At 39.8% G+C, this 21,382-nt stretch overlaps 1 protein-coding gene across 4 annotated transcripts in view; it reads left to right on the forward strand.

The window, feature by feature from the left end:
• The window catches only part of RNF150 (ring finger protein 150), a 151,442-nt gene that overhangs the window by 63,851 nt on the left and 66,209 nt on the right, over positions 1-21,382 (forward strand). For all 4 annotated transcript variants that reach the window (XM_061584885.1, XM_061584881.1, XM_061584882.1 and 1 more), the window contains exon 2: positions 20,298-20,548. In XM_061584885.1, the coding sequence (XP_061440869.1) occupies positions 20,298-20,548 (251 nt within the window). The remainder of the gene's footprint in view (positions 1-20,297; positions 20,549-21,382) is intronic.

Raw genomic sequence — 21,382 nt, forward strand, 5'->3', positions numbered from 1 at the left:
GGCTTAGTGTGCAGCCTTCAGAGGCATCCATCTTTACTCCTGAGTGCTCCCATCTAACATCTCCACAACACTAGGCTCCTTTCTTCCTACAATGGCCTTCTGGTGACTGGTGTGGCCTGAGGGCACTTAAATCCTTCTTGCCAGTAGTAGGCTAGATTAAATGTTCCCTACCCAGGCTCTATCTTTCAGCTAAAGATTTCTATTTTAATTTCCAATCAGAGGAATGTTTTTGTTTGAATTGTATGCTCCAAGCAACTGTGGTGAATCTTAATGTATCATGCTTAATGACACCACTTGGGCCTGCCCCTATGACATCACTTGGGCCCCCCATGACATCACTTGGGCCCGCCCCATGACATCACTGTGGCCCATCCCCATGACATCACTATGACCTGCCCCCATGACATCACTAGGGCCCACCCCTGAAATCTCAGGCTTTGGGATGCTTCTGACCTGGCAATCCTAATAGTAACAGTATATATGGAGGAGATATGTAACAGTGGGGGCAAAGTAGGCTCCCAGGAGCCTATATGACTCTCAGTTAGATATAACCCCTAGAAATTGTATTTTTAATAAGTTGTTCTGCCATTGAGCCAAGGTTCAGCATGGAACCTGTGAATCATTTGAGCTTTCTAATTGGAACTTAAATGTTGCAGGGGCATTGCACTGACCTCAAGTCATAGAACTAAGTGGTCTCCATAATGGCAAGACTTGAAAAACAATAATTACTTTAATGCATCTTTTTCTAAAGTTTCCTTAATTTAAAAAAATCCTTTAAGATTTGTTTGTTTTGTTGTCAAATAGAGGTAAATAGTGACACAGGAGAGGGATCTGTTTAAAAACACTTTTTTTTTTTTTTTACAATAATTTTTATTCAGATTTTCATAAAACATACATAACAAAACCATAAAACATTCAAAGACAAAAAACAAAATCAAAAATAGTTAGACAAAAAAAAATAAAAAGTAAAATATTGACTTCCCATTTGTCACAGATCAAATCAGTTATAGGTCTACAATGTATAACAATCCTGTCTCTTAAATCATATTATAAAATCACTTTCCTCCAGTAGTTATCTTACTTAATCATCAAATCTCATAAACATTACTTTATTCTTTCCACAAAAAGTCAAAGAGAGGTTTCAATTCTTTAAGAAATATATCTATCAATTTTTCTCCAGAAAAGCATGTCGATTAATCCATCTCATTAATAATTATAATAATCTTATTGTCATAACCATAGTCAAAATAAACATTTCGATTAATCCATCTCATCAGAATCTGTTAGGTTCAATAATTTCAATAGCCATTATTCTATTATCCCTATTAGTTCCATCTTCCATCTTCCATCTTCAATAGTCTTGTTAAGTCCAGTAATTTCAGTGTCCAATCTTCCATTATCAGTATTCCGTAATAATCTTGCTGTCATAACCATCGAAATATTAACTTCCCATTTGTCACAGATCAAATCAGTTATAGGTCTACAATGTATAACAATCCTGTCTCTTAAATCATATTATAAAATCACTTTCCTCCAGTAGTTATCTTACTTAATCATCAAATCTCATAAACATTACTTTATTCTTTCCACAAAAAGTCAAAGAGAGGTTTCAATTCTTTAAGAAATATATCTATCAATTTTTCTCCAGATAAGCATGTCGATTAATCCATCTCATTAATAATTATAATAATCTTATTGTCATAACCATAGTCAAAATAAACATTTCGATTAATCCATCTCATCAGAATCTGTTAGGTTCAATAATTTCAATAGCCATTATTCTATTATCCCTATTAGTTCCATCTTCCATCTTCCATCTTCAATAGTCTTGTTAACTCCAGTAATTTCAGTGTCCAATCTTCCATTATCAGTATTCCGTAATAATCTTGCTGTCATAACCATAGTCATATAGTAAGAGTCTAATGGGAATTTCCTCTATCCCAAATATTTTCTTGCCATCCATTCTGAATAGGTTGCTGGAATACTGCAGTAAAATCATATCTCTGTTCTTTTTTACAAAATGTACTGGCTCATCTCTTGAAAGTTTTTCCCTTGTCACATGGCTGCAGTTAATTCCATAGGTTTTCTCTATATTAGGCTCCATCACATCATTCCAGTCCAGAAGATTGTCCATGCCATTGATAACTTTATCTCTAATATCTTCATTAATTTCTTCAGAGATAACATTGAATTCCAAACAGTAGATTTTATTTCTAAAATCCATAAATTCCAAATCTTTTTCCTGTTCCACGTTTGTTCCAGGCTCCAGGGTCTCCTCTCTCACAGGGACCCCTATTTCTTTAAACTCCTGGATCATTTTGCACAATTCAATTTTCAGCTCCTTACAACCCTGTCGCAGGGTTCGTTTCGTTATCTCAATCTCATCCATTATTTTCTGAAACCTAGTTACTTCCAGATTCTCAGCCACTTTCTTGATTGCCATTTTAAAAGAAAAATATAAGAGAACCACTTCTTATTTCAGCAACAATTGGGTTAATACTCCAAACTTGATGACATCACAGTATAAACAGAGCAGCCAGCCTTATCTCACTATGCTTAGGAAAACAAAATGTAGTTCCCAGGATCGAAACAATTAATGGCGTCGTCAGGAAACAGATTCGTCAAAATAAAATAAACCAAAAAGAGAGTAGTCTCAGACAATATAATATTCTTCAGAATAGAAATCAGGAATAGAAATCTCTCTTCTGTGTATATCTTTAGAATGCAAATCCAGGACAGCTTTTTGCAACAAAAACAGAGATAAGCTGTTAATTAGTGCATAGCAGAGAAGAGTTATAGCTCACCGGAAAGATGTCCAAAGCCGATCAATCTGGCAAATCTCCTTTTACTGCAACAGTTTAAGTCAAGTAAAAAAATATAGAAAGAAGGGTGCTTGCCTGTTAGTCCGTTCTCTCTCTAAAGAAAAGATGAACGTGTCGCTTTATCAGATAGAGCTTGTTGAAAATCCGTCCTCCTTTGTCGGCTGGACCACGTCTCATAAATCAATGAAATCTAGTCCTCCCAACAAAAATAGGCTTTGAGGTTAATCTCTTCGTTTCTCCCTGCCCGGGAGAAGTTTCATCAGTCAAAAAAAAAAGTTTTGACTGATTTATATCTGAATAAGCTTCTTTTGCGGCGGGAGCCCGTCCCAAAAGCAGGCACAGGCTAAGTCACCCTTCCCGGAAGTCCCTGTTTAAAAACACTTTTGTGAAAACGGGTGTATCCCTTGTTTTCTGTCAGTTCTTAGAATGTATTTCAGTACACACTACATAAGCACTAGCTATTAAGCAAATGAATCTTTTGCTGTCACCAGATCATGCTGGGAAAAGCATCACCCACTAGATTCTGTATGTCAGGTTGCTGTTAAAGGCACTAAAGAATGACTAGTGCTGGGGAGGGGGGCGGAGCTGATAGTCCTATCAGTTCATGACTTAATATTTCAAAGTAGATAGCATAGAAATAGCTTGATATTTTCTATTAACCTAATCACTAAGATGTGTGAGAATTGCAGCTATCATCTGAACAATTATTTGTAGCTACTCTTCCTGTTTAGTTTGCCCATAGATCATCAAATCTGATAGAAACCTAAATATATTTTTTTGAAAACTTCTTACCTTGTCATTTATTTGACTTTGGGTGAATTTACAATGACCCAGTTTGTATATAACACTAAGCCAAACTATGGCTTTGCACAAACGATTAAATTTGCAGGTTCCTTGGGAGAAGAGTGAAGCCTCACTGCTCTTCATTTGGTCCTGTTGCTGTAAGCCAAGCCATGGTTGTGCTTAGTGTTACAGCCTATCTCGGGCTCGTGGTTTATCTCCCACAGCTACAAGCTCTGAGCTGTAACCCATGAAACAAACCTTGCTTATGGCCCATGGTTTACCTTCTCTTTTGATAATGTGTTTCCTCTTTTTGAATGATGTGCAAATGACCACCTTACCCTATGTTCATGATTTCACATTCCCCTCTTGCCCTTAGTGTTGAGAAATTGCAGGGACATATTCCAGGATGAGTTTTATTTAGAGGAGAAACCACAGGAGCTTTGTGGTATTTCACAATATTTGTTTATTTACAGAGACACAATGCCCACATCAGGCAGCAGTACTCTCCTCAAAACAACACAGCAGCATATCCTGGCACATCAAGACTGCCAGCCAGGAACCTCTTAGTTCCAAACACCAAGCTGCTTTTTTCTTTCATTGGTCGAATTCAGACTGAAAATATGCCTTACAGAGCTCTTCTTGGCAGGCTGGCTTTAGCCCATAACTGTGACACATTCCAGTAGCATGGAGTAGCTGACGATCAACTTAATGAGCCCTTCTGACCACATCATACCAAGCCTACTGAGAGAATTACTTTCATAAGGCAGCATATCAGTAATGAAATTCTAACCCAGGAAGTGGATTGCAGTCATATATGTGGATATGTTTTGTTGAGGAACTTACGCTTACATTTGGGCAGCTGGAAATCTTGATTATACGCTCAGCAATGAAGCTTGGTTTGGTTCAGCTGACTTGGAGATAATTGTGTGTGACCTCCCTGTGAAAATCTGAACAAAAACATGCCTGTACTCTCCAGTTCTTGTTAAGGATAATCAAAAATCATCTCGCTGCTGGTCTCACTGTCTTATTATGAACAAATGTGCTCTTGATTTGTCTGTTTATTCTCCCTCAAGGGCATGGGACAAGCAATGAAGTAAGCATTTATGTCTGTCTTGTGGTTAAAATGTAGCCCTCAGACTTGGATTGTTTGCTCCGCTAAATAAGTATGTTTTGTGACCTTTGCATTTTTTATATTTGATTTTAACAGTTAAGCACATATGCCTGTCCTCTTTGTTTCCTCGCAGAAGGCTTCTAATGAGTTGTGTAAGAATAAATTCTTGAATGTTTCTCTGTGAGAGAAGGAAATAGATAATGAAGATGCTGTGGGTTTTATCTGCTAACACTTGATATTAATCATAGGTGTATATTATGCTAGAAAGAGTTGGAGAATGGAGGAGAGAGGGCACTATCTTGTATCCTCATGGCTGATTTAAAATGCTAAGAAAAGACATGGGATTCCATAATGTGGGAATTGCATATTTGACTGCTACCACATGTCAAAAAGGTCTCACACCAGGCTAGTACCTTTACCCCTGACTTTTTGCCATTTGACTGCCAGATGGAGCAGTCAAATATATGCTCTCCATCTCCATTTTAAGTGGTGCAATCTATTTTGCTTTTGTGTGTGTGTGATTGAATCTGCTTTCTGAGGCCCATTGCCTTTGTTGCTCAAGTGGCATTGTTACTTTTGAGAAGTCAGACCAACTGGGTTCTCAGCTCCAGAGGGTTTTCCTGATGTCATTGAAAATTGCCCAACCACATGGGTGCTCCTTTACTCAGACTACCACCTGCATTAGGGCCAAGAAAGTAGTACTTTTTCACAGCAGTGCTACTGCCATGGAAATGTATGATGGCTTGAGCTGCACTTGCTTATGTGAGTTTATTGTAGGTAGCTCTGTGGATGCTGAGGCAAATTACTGATGCAAACTCTTGATAAAATTAGAGGCTAACATGATGACTAATAACCAGCCTCTGTCTCTTGCATTTTTCTAAATTGGTATTAAAATAAATATTATTCAGGCTGCAATCCTAAACATACTCACCAGGGAGTAAGCTCCTTGAACACAATGGCATTTATTTCTGAGTAATATTTTTAGGGTGCTATGAGGAGTGGCAGTTTGGGGTATATAACGGAAGACTTTGTTTGCTGGATTAATGTCCTGTTTTCACACTCTTTAACAGAGTGTTCAAGGTGTATAACTTAATGCAAGAAAATATATTAAAAACATAATACATGAAATGAACTATGATTCTTGCATAGAGTACAGGAGAGTGGAGAGAAGGCTGGCAGTACCTTTGGGGAAAATCTGTAGCTGAGGGGTGGAGTACATGCTTTGCATGCAAAAGATCCCAGCAGGGCCGGCTCCAGGAATGCCGGGACCCTTGGGCATCGGCTTGCCCTGGGCCCCGGTGTTTGTGTGTGTGTGCACGTGCACACACGCATGCACGCCCCCCACCTACCTGTCTGCTGTCTTTTACCATTGCCCTTAATGAAGATGGCGGCCGCAGTTTCCCTAAGGGGATGACGCCTCCGCCGCCATCTTTCTTGATGGTACGTGTGCATGCTACACACACGCATCTCTGCCATCAACTAAGATGGCGGCAGGGGCTTCAGTACCTTAGGGATGTTGGAAGTGGGGCAAGAGCAACTTCTGTTTTGTTCTTTTGGTTGTGCTCCAGAAGGAAGATAGAGCTAGGGTCCTCCAGATGGACAGGCTTGTTTACCTTTACCTGTGATGCTCTGACTGACTTCCTTCTGTCACTAGACTGTGACATCTTTAGGGAAGCTTACCTGCCCCTCCTCCTTCCGCCCTTTCCACTCCTTTCTTCTCCAACTGTCCAGGAGAGAGGAGACATCCCTTTGTCTCTGCTCTCTCTAAGCATGGGGCTAACTCCTACACCTGGGCATTACGCCGCCAACTTAGCTAGTTAGTTAGAATTAGGTATGCCTTTTCTATCTACTATGTATTTCTATAAATAAAGTGGCTTTTCTTATTTTACTAAGTTTCCAGTCTCAGTGAGGTTGATGCAGGGTAAAAGCCTGCTTTCTTAGGTAAACTCACGTACACGCTGGCACACTCGCATTTCAACAATCTGCTGTTACTCTCTGCTTGCTGTGGTGCTGCTTTTAAATGAAATTAAGCAACACAACTACACACAGCGCAACAAGGGAAACCACGGCCGCCATCTTCGTTAAGGGCAATGGTAAAAGACAGCAGACAGGTAGGTGGGGGTGTGGGGGGGTGGATCCCAGAAGGGGAGCAGAGGGGCGGCTGAGGGTCTCCCTGTAGCTCCCAGGGCCCTCGGGCCAGTGCCTCACCTGGCCGCCCTTTAGAACCAGCCCTGGGTCCCAGGTTCAGTCCCTGGTATCTGCAGATATGACTGGAAAAGATTCCTGTTTAAAACCTAGAAGAGTCAGGGTAGCCAACAGACAGAAGAAAATAAAACTGCCAATACTGTAATGCCTTTATACAAAACTGTGGTGCAACCAGACTGGGGATCCAGTTTCAGTTCTGGTCACTATACTTAAAAAAAAAAAATTGTATTGCTGGAAAGGGGGCAGAAAATGGCACCTCAAATGATCAAGGGCTGAAACATCTCACCTACAAGCAAAGGTTGCAACATTTGGGATTATTTTGTTTAGAAAAAAAGGCAAATTAATGGGAGATATGATAAGAGGTGTGTAAAGCTGTGTATGGTGTAGAGAAAGAAGAGGGAAAGGATTTTTCTCCCTCTCTCGTAAAAACTGGAACCCAGCATCGCCCAATGAAGCTAAATCATGAGAGATTCAGGACAAACAGAAGGAAGTACATCTTCACAAAGACCATAATTAATCTGTGGAATTTGCTTCCTCAAGATAAAGTGATGGCTACCAATTTAGGTGGCTTTTTTAACATGTACTTAGAAAAATTCATGGAGGATAAAACTATCAGTGGATGCTAGTCATGGTGGTTATATATTACCTGCAGGATCAGAGAAACCATTGACTTGAATATCAGTTGCTGGAGAACCACAGCAGGAAAGGGCCATAGCTCTTATGCCTTGCTTTTTGGCCATTCTGGTTAGCCACTCTGGAAGACAGGATACTGAACTAGATTGGCCTTGGATCCAGCATGGCTCTTCTTGTGTTCTTGTATATTGGTATGACATTGATGTTGCAGGGGGAAAGGGCAGTGTGAACCAGTGCAATGTGAAAGCACCATTCAAGAGCCATGTTGCAGTTGCTCATTATATATTTGAATTATTCGCTCCGCAGGAACTTCAGAATTGCTCTGAGGCTGGTTCTTCATAAGCTGTTGCCCCTGAGCAACAAGGGACTGGGAGAACATTGAAAAAGCACTGATGCTAAAAGTTGTGAAATCCAAGTAAAATTCATTTAGAGTTTGCTTCATGCCACATGTTAACAGTTTTATTATTAAAATAGCCACAAATCACATCTAGACTTCTCGTGTTATGTTATGTGTTATCTTCAAGGTCTGCCTATGAAGTGACCTAAAAGCTTCTCCACAGGGAACAAATGTAGATGATTCTAGATGGGATTACATCCCTTCTTAGCAAAGTCAAGTTTTTGGAGTGACATTTTCTAAAAAGTGTTGCCTCCCAAACCCTAACAACCTCTAGCCTCTTGTAGCAGGCAGCAGTCATAAAAAGGGATGTAGGGGACACCTAAAACATTGGCATCAGATAAGTCTGTAACTCTGTACAAATTTTGTAGATCAGCCACTGTAGAAAGTCTGCATGTGCCTGATGCCAGCCTGAAGGCACTTCATCATCACTTATTTACAGTTGAGGGGGAGGAAGCAGACAGTAAGGTGTAAGGCAAAGAATACAAACTGGGAACAGATGCATGGCAATTTAGATGTTTCTCTTTGGACAGCAAAAAGGCTAACTCTGGCCCTGCTTGCACTAATATTTTCCTTTGACTTTATAGTGCTGTGGAACATCCTGATCTCACCTTGTTCTCAAGTAGTTCCCCGATTGTGGATTACTACAGCTCTTCTTTTTTGACTAGAAGTTGGTTAGAAATCAGGCGAAATGAATTCACCCATTGCTGACTCAACCCATCACGACAATCCTCACAATTTGTTTGGCTTATGCCACACACTCAAACAAGAGAGAAAATAATGCTTGATATAGATTCTGTTGTTTGTATCATTCCCCAATCCATTCTTGCTAGAATTGTTATCAGCAAAATGAAGTGCCTTTCTTAATCTGTGGTGTGTTGCTTGGAGATATGCAGTTTGGAACGGAAAATCAAGCATTTCATTCTTAGAGTTTCTTACTGCTTTTTTTCTCCTCTTAGGGTAAGACATCTCCCCTCTCTCAAGGTAACATAGTTACCCACCTACTTTATTTATTATTATTTATTTATTTTATTATTTCAATTTATATACCGCCCTTAGCAGAATAGCTTATATAGGCATAGCAACCTATTGCCATCATTGTGCTGGGAAAATATCATGGAAAGCTTTCTCTTAGATGAAACCAGTCTTTTCTCATAAAGATCAAATGCTAAACAGTAGCCATATTTTGCACTATCAACGTAATCTGGCTAGTAGAAAATTGACAGACTCTGCATGATACCTATGGATAATCAGAGGTGTGAAGGCCCAGAAATAAACTGGGAAAAATGAGGGGGACAGTTTTTTCCCCAGAGAGAGCCCCCCCCCTTTTTTGGGAAAAAAGGCTTTGGGGGGAAATTTAACCCAAATTTCCCCCCCTGAATTTTTCTGTTTCCCCCCCCAGGCCTTCACTTCTCCATGGATAATCCCCACTTGTTTTCACACGTGCTAGTAGACATTTGTTTTAACTTGTGAATCTAGACTGAAGCTTTTTAATTGCTTATGCTGCCTTTCTGCTATATTGGTTTTACAGAGCTGTCAATTGAACCAATTCATGATTTGTTCAACATACCTCAAAAATGCCTAACTGAAGATTGTTGAGGAAATATCCATTACAGTGAATCAATTTTTATTTTTTTATTTATTTGTTGCATTTATATCCCACCCTTCCTCCCAGAAAGCAAACAAAAACATTAAAAGCACTTTAAAACATCTTAAAAACAAAAGACTTTAAAACACATTACAACAAAACATATTTAAAAACATATTAAAACAAAACATCTTAAAATCATTTTAAAAAAACTTTAAAAATCTTAAAAAGCAATTCCAGCACAGACATAGACTGGGATAAGGTCTCTAGTTAAGAATTCCACAACTGGGCGCCTACTGGGAGAAAGGGTGGGATGGAAATCAAATAAATAAATAAACGTAGGAGCTACCACAGAAATTGTGCTCTCTTGGGACACCCCCCCCCCAAAACTCTGAGGGTGGTGGAACTCTGCTGATATTAACACCTGAGAGGGAAGGAGACAGCTTCAGGTATTTGGGGCCTAAGTTGTAACACTATTTAGTCATATTATGTGTGTCTGATTTCTGACAACTTGTTTCCAGAAATGTACATTTTCATGATAAAAGCAAAACCAAAGAATAAATGTGCTTTCAATATCTATTTTTCTCCTAAACTAGTGCAACTCATAATTTCATGAGAAGACCAAATAGCATATCTGCTTTTTCAAGTAAGATAGATACCCTCACGTTAAGATAGCAAAACTCCCCTTTTATGCATCCCTGAATTCTCCTGGGATGCAATGCACTAAGAGCATTGGTGATCCTGATATTGAAAAGTCCATTTTGAACTTTGGTTTTTATAATTTCCATGTCAACCATTAGTTACTAGTTTAGTGGAAATGGTAGGCTTTTTATTACTGCATAAGAACCATGCAAAAAGTTCAGATGCCCAGGTCTCCTTTGGAAAGAAGAGCAGAAAATAAATTTAATAAATAATTAAATATTTTGCATGTGATACAGATACCATCTAATCCTCTGTTGACAGTTGAACTTTCTTTCTACAGAAATTATGAGATAATCAGTAAAAGGTTGTTTTAGTGCTGTTTTCAGGTAGGTATGCAAGTCAGATTTTGTGAGTGTCACATCTATAGTATGTTAACCATGGCACTATGTCTTGGTCACTGTGGATGAAACCAAGCACTGTGCCAGTCTTTTACCTCAAGTATTGCTGTCCAGTTTTCATATTAGCCATTCCAGACTTCTTACTTGGTTGGTTATGACTCGTCTAATGACTTGAGTCACTTTCAGATGACATGTTTATTGGGCATTCAAACTGGTTTGTTTCCATGGAGATTGTATGATTTCTCATTAATCAATTGATAATCCCACTCTTTCTGAGTGTTTTTGTTTCTCCATCACTTTCTGTATTACAAAGATGCTGGTGGGTTTGTGGCACCAGAGCACTTTACTTCACTTTAATTGCACAAACCTAAGTTTTCAGGAACACGATTGTTGCGATGTTGCGATGTTGCAAAATAGCAACAGTCTAAAAGTGATCCTGTAGTCCATTAGACTTAGAACTGGGGCACCTAGGGTAGGCACTTTGGTGAGTGAGGGGGAGGATGAGAAAGAGTTCTGCAAGGGACTTATGTGGCTAGTGTAGTGAGAAGTCTGTCCGTAGACTTTGATGAGCAAGCCCTAAAGGACTGAGATAAAATTCTACAGGGATTTGCAAACTCAAAGCAGTCTCAAAACTTTAAGCCTTAAGTAGAATTCAGTAAAATTGTTTCATTAAAACCATGTATGGATTTAAACACACACACACAGAACACAGGCAGTCTGTAGAGAAATACTCAGGATAATCTGTCAGAGCTTATTTATTTATTTATTATTTGATTTATATCTTGCCCTTCCTCCCAGCGGGAGCCCAGGGCAGCAAACTTGGGAAATAAATTGTTTCTAAAGGCCAGTGGGGAGGAGAGCCTGGCTGGGAGTCCAGAGTCTGTGAGTTCAAATCCCCGCTCGTGTCTCCTGGGTGTAAAGGGCCAACTAAAGATCACCCCCACAGTGAGTGGCTCAGGGATTACGTGCCCTGCCCCCTGTGCAGCCGTGGGCAAGCTGCATAGTCCCAAGGAGCCTAGTTGCCCCCCACCTGGCAGTTGTGGACAAGGAAGGGGCTGGCTTGTGCAGCTGTGGCAAGCTGAGCAGGCCCTAGCCAGCTGGGGAGGACTAGCCTCACAGGGAGGCAATGGTTACACACATATTTTTTAAAAGGAGAAATAACTATCTAGAAGAGAAGACACACACTCCAACATGTCATAAGTGAAACGATATAAAACATGGAATATTGCTACATTATATTGTTTTTCATATTAAAATTGTTTTTGGTTATTGATGTTTTATATAATAAAAAATACACTTGCAATAGGGAATACTTGAATACTTTTTACACTCTTGTCCTCACACCAGGGATCACTGGCTAGGCGAGCCTTTCCCAACCTGGTGCATCCAGAAGTTTTGGAGTAGAACTTCCACCAGCCCCACCCAGTATGGCTAATGGTCAAGAGAACTGTAGTCCAAAATGCCAGGTTAGGGAAGGCTGGCATAAGTTGTTCCCCAGTCCTTACCCATTATACATTGTTGGAAGTTCATATCTACTTTTTGTATGTTGCATTTTATTATAAGATGTAATAGAGTCCACCAAATTAGAGAGCTTCAAAGAAGAAATAAACTGGAAGAAATCTGAATCTATTTTTCTAGTTTAGGTCATCAGTGACTAATAGTAGGTACATAAGAACATAAGAAGAGCCTGCTGGATCAGGCCAGTGGCCCATCTAGTCCAGCATCCTGTTCTCACAGTGGCCAACCAGGTGCCTGGGGGAAGCCCGCAAACAGGACCCGGGTGCAAGAACACTCTCCCCTCCTGAGGCTTCCAGCAACTGATTTTCAGAAGCATGCTGCCTCTGACTAGGGTGGCAGAGCACAGCCATCATGGCTAGTAGCCATTAATAGCCCTGTCCTCCATGAATTTGTCTAATCTTCTTTAAAACCATCCAAGCTGGTAGCCATTACTGCATCTTGTGGGAGCAAATTCCATAGTTTAACTATGCGCTGAGTAAAGAAGTACTTCCTTTTGTCTGTCCTGAAACATTCAGCTTCTTTGAATGTCCATGAGTTCTAGTATTATGAGAGAGGGAGAAGAACTTTTCTCTATCCACTTTCTCAATGCCATGCATAATTTTATACACTTCTATCATGTCTCCTCTGAACCACCTTTTCTCTAAACTAAAAAGCCCCAAATGCTGCAACCTTTCCTCGTAAGGGAGTTGCTCCATCCCCTTGATCATTCTGGTTGCCCTCTTCTGAACCTTTTCCAACTCTAGAATATCCTTTTTGAAATGAGGCGACCAGAACTGTATACAGTATTCCAAATGCGGCCGCACCATAGATTTATACAACGGCATTATGATATCGGCTGTTTTATTTTCAATACCTTTCCTAATTATCGCTAGCATGGAATTTGCCTTTTTCACAGCTGCCGCACACTGGCTTATTTGCAAGGCAGCTTTTGCTGAATCCTAAGGATGGTTTAGAAAAGGCTGCCACAATATTTCAGATAAATTATGTCGGTCTTGCTATGTCAGATAGTTGGCAGCTTGAAGAATTAAATATTTCTTTCTGCATTGTATTTTGTTCAAAGGTTTATCAAAGAGTCAACTGTTAATGAAATTGGCTTCTGGTCCTAAACAAGGCTACTAAGCCCTTCATGTAAAAGTCTCTCTTCAGTGCTTTTTCAAGATATCCTTGCCATTTTCCCTAGTTGCAGCATAATGAAGGTACTGAGACATAATCTTTTGGTTGAGCACTTATATTCTATGTTGAGATGGATTACACATCTTGACTCCAGTTCAGCTAAAGTTAGTCATGACTTGGGATGTAAGAAAACCACAGTTTGCATTCCAACCTGTCTTTGTCACATTTAGCATGATTTCTGTGCCACTGAAGCTCAGTTTCCACCAAATACTACATTATTTGCTTCAATTTGCTGTCTAACATAATTTATGTAATTATTTACATAGGTTACACATTTAACAAAATTAAAGATGCAATTATTTACACACCATTCATTTCAATGTAAAGGAAATACAATTTAAAGGGTAAAAGTTTGGCATCAGTTATGTATTGTTTGCTGATTGAGAACAACAGCAATGGAAATAATCAACAATGGTTTCCATTCCAGACATAGGGTGAATAAGCAAACATTGGTAATTTCCACTTCCATTTCTGTTCAAATTCTATGACATTCCTATTCATGACTAGACCCCATTTTAAAAAAAATAGGGATTGAGTTAATAATCCCTAAAGCTGTTCCATCTCCTCCCATTGGATTTAGTTGTAGTTAGCTAGATCAGGGCTGATTTAATGAAGTGGTCCCAAAATTGAGCAACATATTTCAACTGTATGGTAATATATCAGTAAATGCAGTCCAAATTACATGTCCAGTGAAACTTTCCAGTTTGTGAGGTGTCTTGTGTGCAAGATAATCCACAGGTTATAGTGCTGATTTTTTTTTTTAAGGAAATCCTTTTTTATGTCTTGAAAGTGCTCTAAGAATGTCAGTTACTAATGTTGAATGAACATAACTGAGGCTATGTTTGCAAGAAATGAGTTTATTATGAGTACAGAACGAAAAAATGATAATAGGAAACATCTTAGTTTCTGGCAGAGAGGCTGCTAAATTGATACTGGGATGTGTTTGACTTACCTGTTATTAAAACCCTATAGAGGCATTACCAATTGGGAAACACAAGCATATGGGGGGGGCAGTGGGAATGAGTACATTAATTCCCCTCTGTCACTGTTTCACTTGCTTTCCAACTGATGCCTGTAGTGGTGTCTGTAGTGGAAAGTCTTTTATGTCTGTGAAAGCTCTCTGTGCATTTTAGAACTCTGGAAAGTCAGGGTTCTGAAACCTGTGAGAAGCCTCCATGGACACCAAAGGATCCCACTGCAGAAAGTCTCTGTTGGAAGGCAACAAGAAGAGTTCTCTCTCTCTCTCTCTCTCTCTCTCTCTCTCTCTCTCTCTCTCTCTCTCTGTGTGTGTGTGTGTGTGTGTGTGTGAAGGTAGCATACTTCTTCCTCTTGCATCTTTACATTTACCTATTGGCAATGCCTTCTAGAGTCATTAACAACCCTGTGTACTTCAAAATTAGAGATTGCTGCAAAACAAAACAGCCCATCAAAGATCATTGGCACATCCTGTAGGCCTTTTAGTTCAAACACAAGGATAGGTAAATGTCTCTCAGCAAGTGAACACGTTTTCCTTTACCCCTTACTTACAAATTCATCTCCTCATTGTTAAATAATAAAGAAAAATGGAATCATCAAATGTTTAGTGAAAGACAACAGAAAGAACTACCCATTTTGACACCTTTGATTCATGATTCAGTGTGATTCATCCTGTCAGCTGCTTAAAAATTCATGGCAAATTCTCTATTAATGTCATCCAGAAATAGAAAAAGGGAAAGAACTATGCAAGCTATAAAGTGAACTGAGACTGTATTGTTACCACTGAAGACATTGCCCAACATGAGGCATGATTTACATTTAGACATTTTGTATGATTGTAGTACCCGCACACTGTTTGATTTTAAAGAATAATTTTACATACAAGCAGTCAAATATGTATGTAGCATGGCACTCGCAAGCTGTTAGTCAATCCCCATCTCCAATTGTTCTAGTAGGCTTCCCTCAAGCTGAGCCTTTCCCGTATATAAGGTAACTGAATCCTGAAACTAGCAAACATTTTAATAAAGGATGGAATGCAAGCACATGGCTTTGTTTAGCTTCTCCTACCATTTATTTGGAATTTGGATTTAATTCAGTCTGTAAGTTAGTGAGCCTTCCTATGTGTTAGAGCTGAGGCAAACTAATTAGGAAATTAGCCTTCCTATGTGTGGTGTTATTTCTTCTAAAACACAATCCCCCCCACCTACCCACCCACTCTTCTGTTTCTACTCTTATCTTAGTTTTTTCCTCCACTGTATCTTTAACTTTTTTGTTACCCAAGCCCACTTCTAAAGAAGTCAGCTGTGCCTATGAAAGATCATATCCCGATGAATTAGCTGATCTCTAAGATGCCACTGTACTTTTTGTGTCTTAATTTTGTGTACACTTGTTATGTTTCCGTGGTACTTTTTTCTTAACCGTTTGTCTTTGGAATAATGTTTTGTGCCCCACACTAAAGAAAGGGACATAGTTTGTCAACCTTTTAAGAGAAATAGCAAGAGGACAACGCTGGAGATTTTATGAAGTTGTTTCTGTTCCCATTCAAAACATTAATAATCCTCTTTAAAATAAGATCACCTTTATAATTTGGGACAGCAGTCATTAACTATGGTCACATCTACAGTATACATTAAAATCACTCATATCATTTTTAAGAGTTATGGCTTCCCCCAGAGAATCCTGGGTACTGTAGTTTGTTACAGGTGCTGTGAGTTGTTAAGAGACCCCTCACAGATCTACAATTCCCATTGCCGTTGACAAACGAGAGTGGTATAAGAGTGTGTTGAATATATGGTGTGGATGTCTTCTGGATGTGTATCCCTTTTTAAGATGCATTTGATCTGACATGTTGACATTCATATATCTGTAAGAATAAGATGGTAACAATTTTTCCCTTACCTTTACATGGTCATCTCATCCGCTTTGTGGAGATCATCATTCAGATACAATGTGTTGGATCCAGACTAAGTTAGTTGAAGTTAGATCCCATAGAAGTCAGTGGGACAAGTCAATGGACTTAAGTTCCATTGATTTCAGGAAACCAAGTGCAGTTAACAGTATGGCTGCAGTTACCCTCAACCAAGGTTTGCTCTCAAGATCCATGAAGAGCCTTAATATTGCAACAAGACAAAGTTAAGATAATTAGTTTAAGTTTGACTGTAAGTGGATTTCTGACAGCCCAAGGCTGAAAAACTGCTACAGTGAATGCTAACCACATTTTTGTGAAAAATAATACAGCCCCTATAAAAACAAACGGAAGCAATTAATCCTCTTTTGCAGGACTGGCTCACCATGTAGCTCAACATACTTTACCACTGTTTCCACATCAGCCTACTACACAACTGGTGCCTTTATTTCAGCTAAGAAGCTTCACTCCTCAACTCTTTCTCCCACTAGCTCAGGCATGGGTAAAGGCAGCTATATGCCTGGGGAAAGTGCCAGTGTTGGTAGATAAAAAATCTGAAGGGAAGTACCTATCGAATAAGGAGACAATTGCCAGCTTATGAAGATTGCAGATCTCCTTTGCCCGTTGCCAACTTTAATCCTGGGGAGGAATGCTTAGTTTCTTTCTGTCTGGGTCAGTGCCAAGACAGTTGACACCCAATAGATGTAACCTTAGGGCTTTTGTTTGGCAGAACTTAACACGTCTGCATTGGGTGGGTACCACAGTAGTAGAATGCTAAAACAGAAATACTTTGCATAGAAGTCAATAAGGGTTGGTTGCTTTTTTGCAAATCTATTCTACTTTAGGAGGGAGAGTTTAAATCCTTCAGATGCATCCCATATAGATGCAAGATCTTATAACATAGTTTAGTTTAATTATGTTATTTAAAATGTGGAACTAATAGTAATAGAAATAGTAGTATTGGTTGGTTTTAAATGTAGATATATATTGTATTTTTATATTGATTCCTTTTACTAGGGTATGTAAACCACTTAGAAATTTCCGTTATAAGTGGTATATAAATAAAATAATAAAATAAATAAGGTCTTGCAAGTCTCATGACTATAAAAAGACTCATTTTCCAACATTTGAAGGGCAATCCCCACTGTTAGTCCTTCAATGGATGGAGAATCCTACTTCCCTTTATACATTTCAATGTGCAGCTTACTATTGGCAATAGCTCCCAGATGCTTATTTGACCTGTTTAATGGCTATTTCTCCATTTGGGTTGCATGCCCTCTTTAAACTTTGGTCAACTGGACTATACCTACTTCTCACATCAGTCCCTTTTTCTTTCTGACTTGCAACTTGTTCCCTTTTACTTAACTCTCTGCTCTGCTCTTCCCCTGCCCTTGCTATGTTTGCATTGTTTAAAACTAAGCAAAACAAAAATAAATATAAGTATAAACACATTTTCCCCAAATCCTTCAAATGCATGCATGCAATGACACTTTTTCCATACCATTTGGCCTTATACTCTTCCTCACCTTCTCTGACACTGATAGTATTACTTTCGTAATGGATTCAGGTGGTTTAGCACTGTCAAATGATATTGCTTTGGCACCATGGGTTGTGCATGTTTTGCTCTGTGTGGCATGATGGAGCAAAAGAGCAGAAAAATTACATTTGGGTGCTGTGCATGACTACTGTGTGGTGTCTCTGTTCTGGTGTACACATGCAAGCTTGTACACAATGTCCTCTTTGTCTAGCTCTGTATATGCAGCCACGGTTTTAAGTGACAGCAGAGTTTTTGACTTCTGAAACGTGGAAGTTTTGAAAGCTGCTTGTGATGCAGAGTGGAGGCCTAATGCCTGTGTGCAAGCCCATCTGTATGTGTGCCCATGTGGCTCCTCATTTTGGAAATAGCAGATGAGGAGGCAAACCTTGAACATTTCAGCTGAAAGGTATAATATAAATATTTTGAATGGACACGTGAACCTTTTCCTGAGCAGTGCCACTTTAGCCTGCAAGTAATAGATTATCTCTGCAAGGGTTTTGAGGGGATGACTCCTGCACATGGAAAATTCTGAAAAATAACTCCCCCCCCCCCCGACCCCTGATGCAGGACTTTATTTCTGTAGGAATGGGGGAACATTCAAGCATGTGATTCTTCCTACCTGCAGTCTGTATATCCCAGACAAAGGTTTAGATTTTATTTATTTATTTATAAAAATATTTATATACAGCTATAGCACAGTGGGGAGGAGAGCCTGGCTGGGAGTCCGGAGTCTGTGATTTCAAATCCCCACTTGTGTCTCTTGGGGATCAAGGGCCAGCTAAAGATCACCCCCACAGTGAGTGGCTCAGGGGTTACATGCCTTGCCACCTGTGCAGCTGTGGGCAAGCTGCGTAGCTGGCAGTTGCGGACAAGGAAGGGGCTGGCTTGTGCAGCTGTGGCAAGCTGAGCAGGCCCTAGCCAGCTGGGGAAGACTAGCCTCAGAGAGAGGCAATGGTAAACCCCCTCTGAATACCGCTTACCATGAAAACCCTATTCATAGGGTAGCCATAAGTCGGGATTGATTTGAAGGCAGTCCATTTCCATTCATTTCATTAAAAACATCAAAGCAGTTTACAACATGTTAAAAACCACAGAATAAAAACATTAAAAATACAATAAAAACAATGATTAACTGTTGCAAAAAAAGCATCTTAATTGCCTGCATAAGTCTGGTGGAACAGAAAGTTTTCAGCAGGCGTCTGCTGAATCTCTGTTGGCAGAGCATTCCAGAGAACTGGGCCAATGACATGAGAGCTTGATTTTGTGTTGGTGTTAAATGAACCTCACCAACTTGGGGGACAATCAACACTGCTCCTGAATTTGATCAGTGATCGAGATAGGATATTAGGGTTGACGTGGTCCTTAAGATACCCTGGACCTAAGTTGTTCAGGGCTTTGTAAATTAATACAAGTTAATTAGGTAATCTTGATATTTCATTTTCCAGGCTTAAAACCCCTCCCCTCCTCCATGTGACTGCTGCTACATTGGGCAAGCCATGTGATGAGCATCTTTAGTCATTGCATACTAATGAGAAGCAGCAGCCATGGTGAGATTCTTTCCTCATAATGGCCTGGTTGGCAACAACACAATTTTGAATTGAGCAAAGACTGAAGGGCCAGCAAAGTTGCGTCTTCCCTCTGCCTTACATCTGCACAGGGCAAAGGCCAGATCAAGTTCTTCCTTGGTGAACCTCAGGGTCTTGGCTTGTGCAGGGTATCAAAAGCAGAGGTGCATCAAGGAAGAACTCTGTTGCTGTTCATCCTTAGAATACTGGGAAGAGAACCCTTTTTCTGTGCCTGAGTGAATGAAGGTTTTATAATGGGAAGGCTCTGTGTGGAAGAGAGGAGGAGATTATAAGAAGTCTTGTCCTTCTGAACCAGATTATGCAGCAGAAAGTAGCTGAGGTGCATAATAAAGAAATTGTGGGGACTATGCCAAGAGCCAGATGGGAAGCCTTAGGAAGCCAGGCTGAGCCCATTGCTAACCAGTTGCCTTTCCTTGCAGATCCTATATATTAATAGCAAATACATTCTCTGAGTGTGGATCTTTAGGTAGCTATAATAGCCCCATTCACACATGAGAGGAGGGATCCATAGGGTTGGGGAAAGCCCTAAATTTGCCAAAGGACAAAAGATCTTTGGGGGGGGAAGTAAGGGGGGGACCTCCAAAACAGTTCAGTGACCACAGAATGCTGACTCTGTGGGCTGGGGGGATGGAATGGAGTATTCTGGAAAAGGACATGTCTGGCTGACTGGAACTCTGAACAGGAACACTCCACATTGTGATTTTTTTTAAATCCCATTTATAATCCTTAGTTTCAGCCTCCCTCCCTTTAGAGTGCTGGAATGATGGTACAACTCTTTCCTGATGAAATTAAACTCTTATTTGGGTTCAATTTAGTTTCCCACTCCCAATGCCTGCTCCCCCTCCCCCAGCAATGGAAAACAACATAAATACACAACCAAATTCTGGGAATGCATTTATTTAAGTGCCATTGCAACTTTTTGTTGTTGTTTAGCTATTGTTCCCCTCTTCTTAAAATTATAGCTGTTGCTTTTCTTAGTTGTTGCTGTTTTTTAATAGTTCTTTCCCCTCCTTTCCAATCTGGCAGGTACAGAAGATGTTGTAGCAATAATGATCCCTGAACCAAAGGGGAAAGAGATAGTGAATCTGCTGGAGCGGAATATTACTGTGATGATGCACATAACAATTGGAACCCGAAACCTGCAGAAGTATGTTAGCCGAACCTCCGTGGTATTTGTCTCGATCTCCTTCATTGTGCTGATGATCATCTCCTTGGCATGGCTGGTCTTCTACTATATTCAGAGGTTCAGATATGCAAATGCCAGGGACAGAAACCAGGTGAGTTGCTTTGCAGATGGATGCTGATTCCCAGCCTCCACCCAAAGTTCTTTAAAAGACTTTTTGTTATAGTTATTTAATCTGCCCAAGCCCATCATAATGAACTATCCTTTAAATAAAACTGTATTTTTATTTCCAAGAGGAAAATATTAAATATGCTGACAAGGGGCAACGAGGGAGATAGTACAAAAAACAACAACAGGGAAAAGACAGATGAATAATAGATTCTTTACACAATGAAGTGCTTAATATATTTTTCACCTACACTGTAAATATATATATATGGTGAAGGGTGGGTCAGAAAGCTTAATTAAACTACGACGACGACAATACTGAGGCAAACAATAGCCAAATTCAGTGTTCACTGCATGTAGCAAATAGCAGTGAGGTAAAGAAGGCAGAAGTAAAGAAGCTTCTTTTAAAAATGGCAAATCTTCTGCAGAATAAGCAGATGGATGATTAATAAAATAATGTGTGTGAGAAAATACTTAATTTAGTAAAGAAAAACATAACTGTACAGCTGCTCCATTTGTTACCTTTTCCCTCCCCTCTGTACCTTTTTCCTTTAGCTCTGCTGACTGAATCAATAACCTCCCACCCCCTGCAAGGTTCTGAACTGCCAATTTGTGCATCTGCACGCTGCTTACACAGGTTATTTTAGATAAGGGGCCAGGAAAAAAATGGATGCCTTGGGACCGAGCTACAAGTTCCATTTGTGTTATTTCTTCATTTAATTACAGGCACGGTGATCTACTTGTCATTGGGACCAAGGCATGTGAGGAGGGGAGATTTATCCCTTTCCTCCTTGGCTTCAGTCTGGATGAAACTCCCCCA

This window comes from Rhineura floridana, chromosome 9, assembly GCF_030035675.1.
Source record: "Rhineura floridana isolate rRhiFlo1 chromosome 9, rRhiFlo1.hap2, whole genome shotgun sequence".
Lineage (NCBI taxonomy): Eukaryota > Metazoa > Chordata > Lepidosauria > Squamata > Rhineuridae > Rhineura > Rhineura floridana.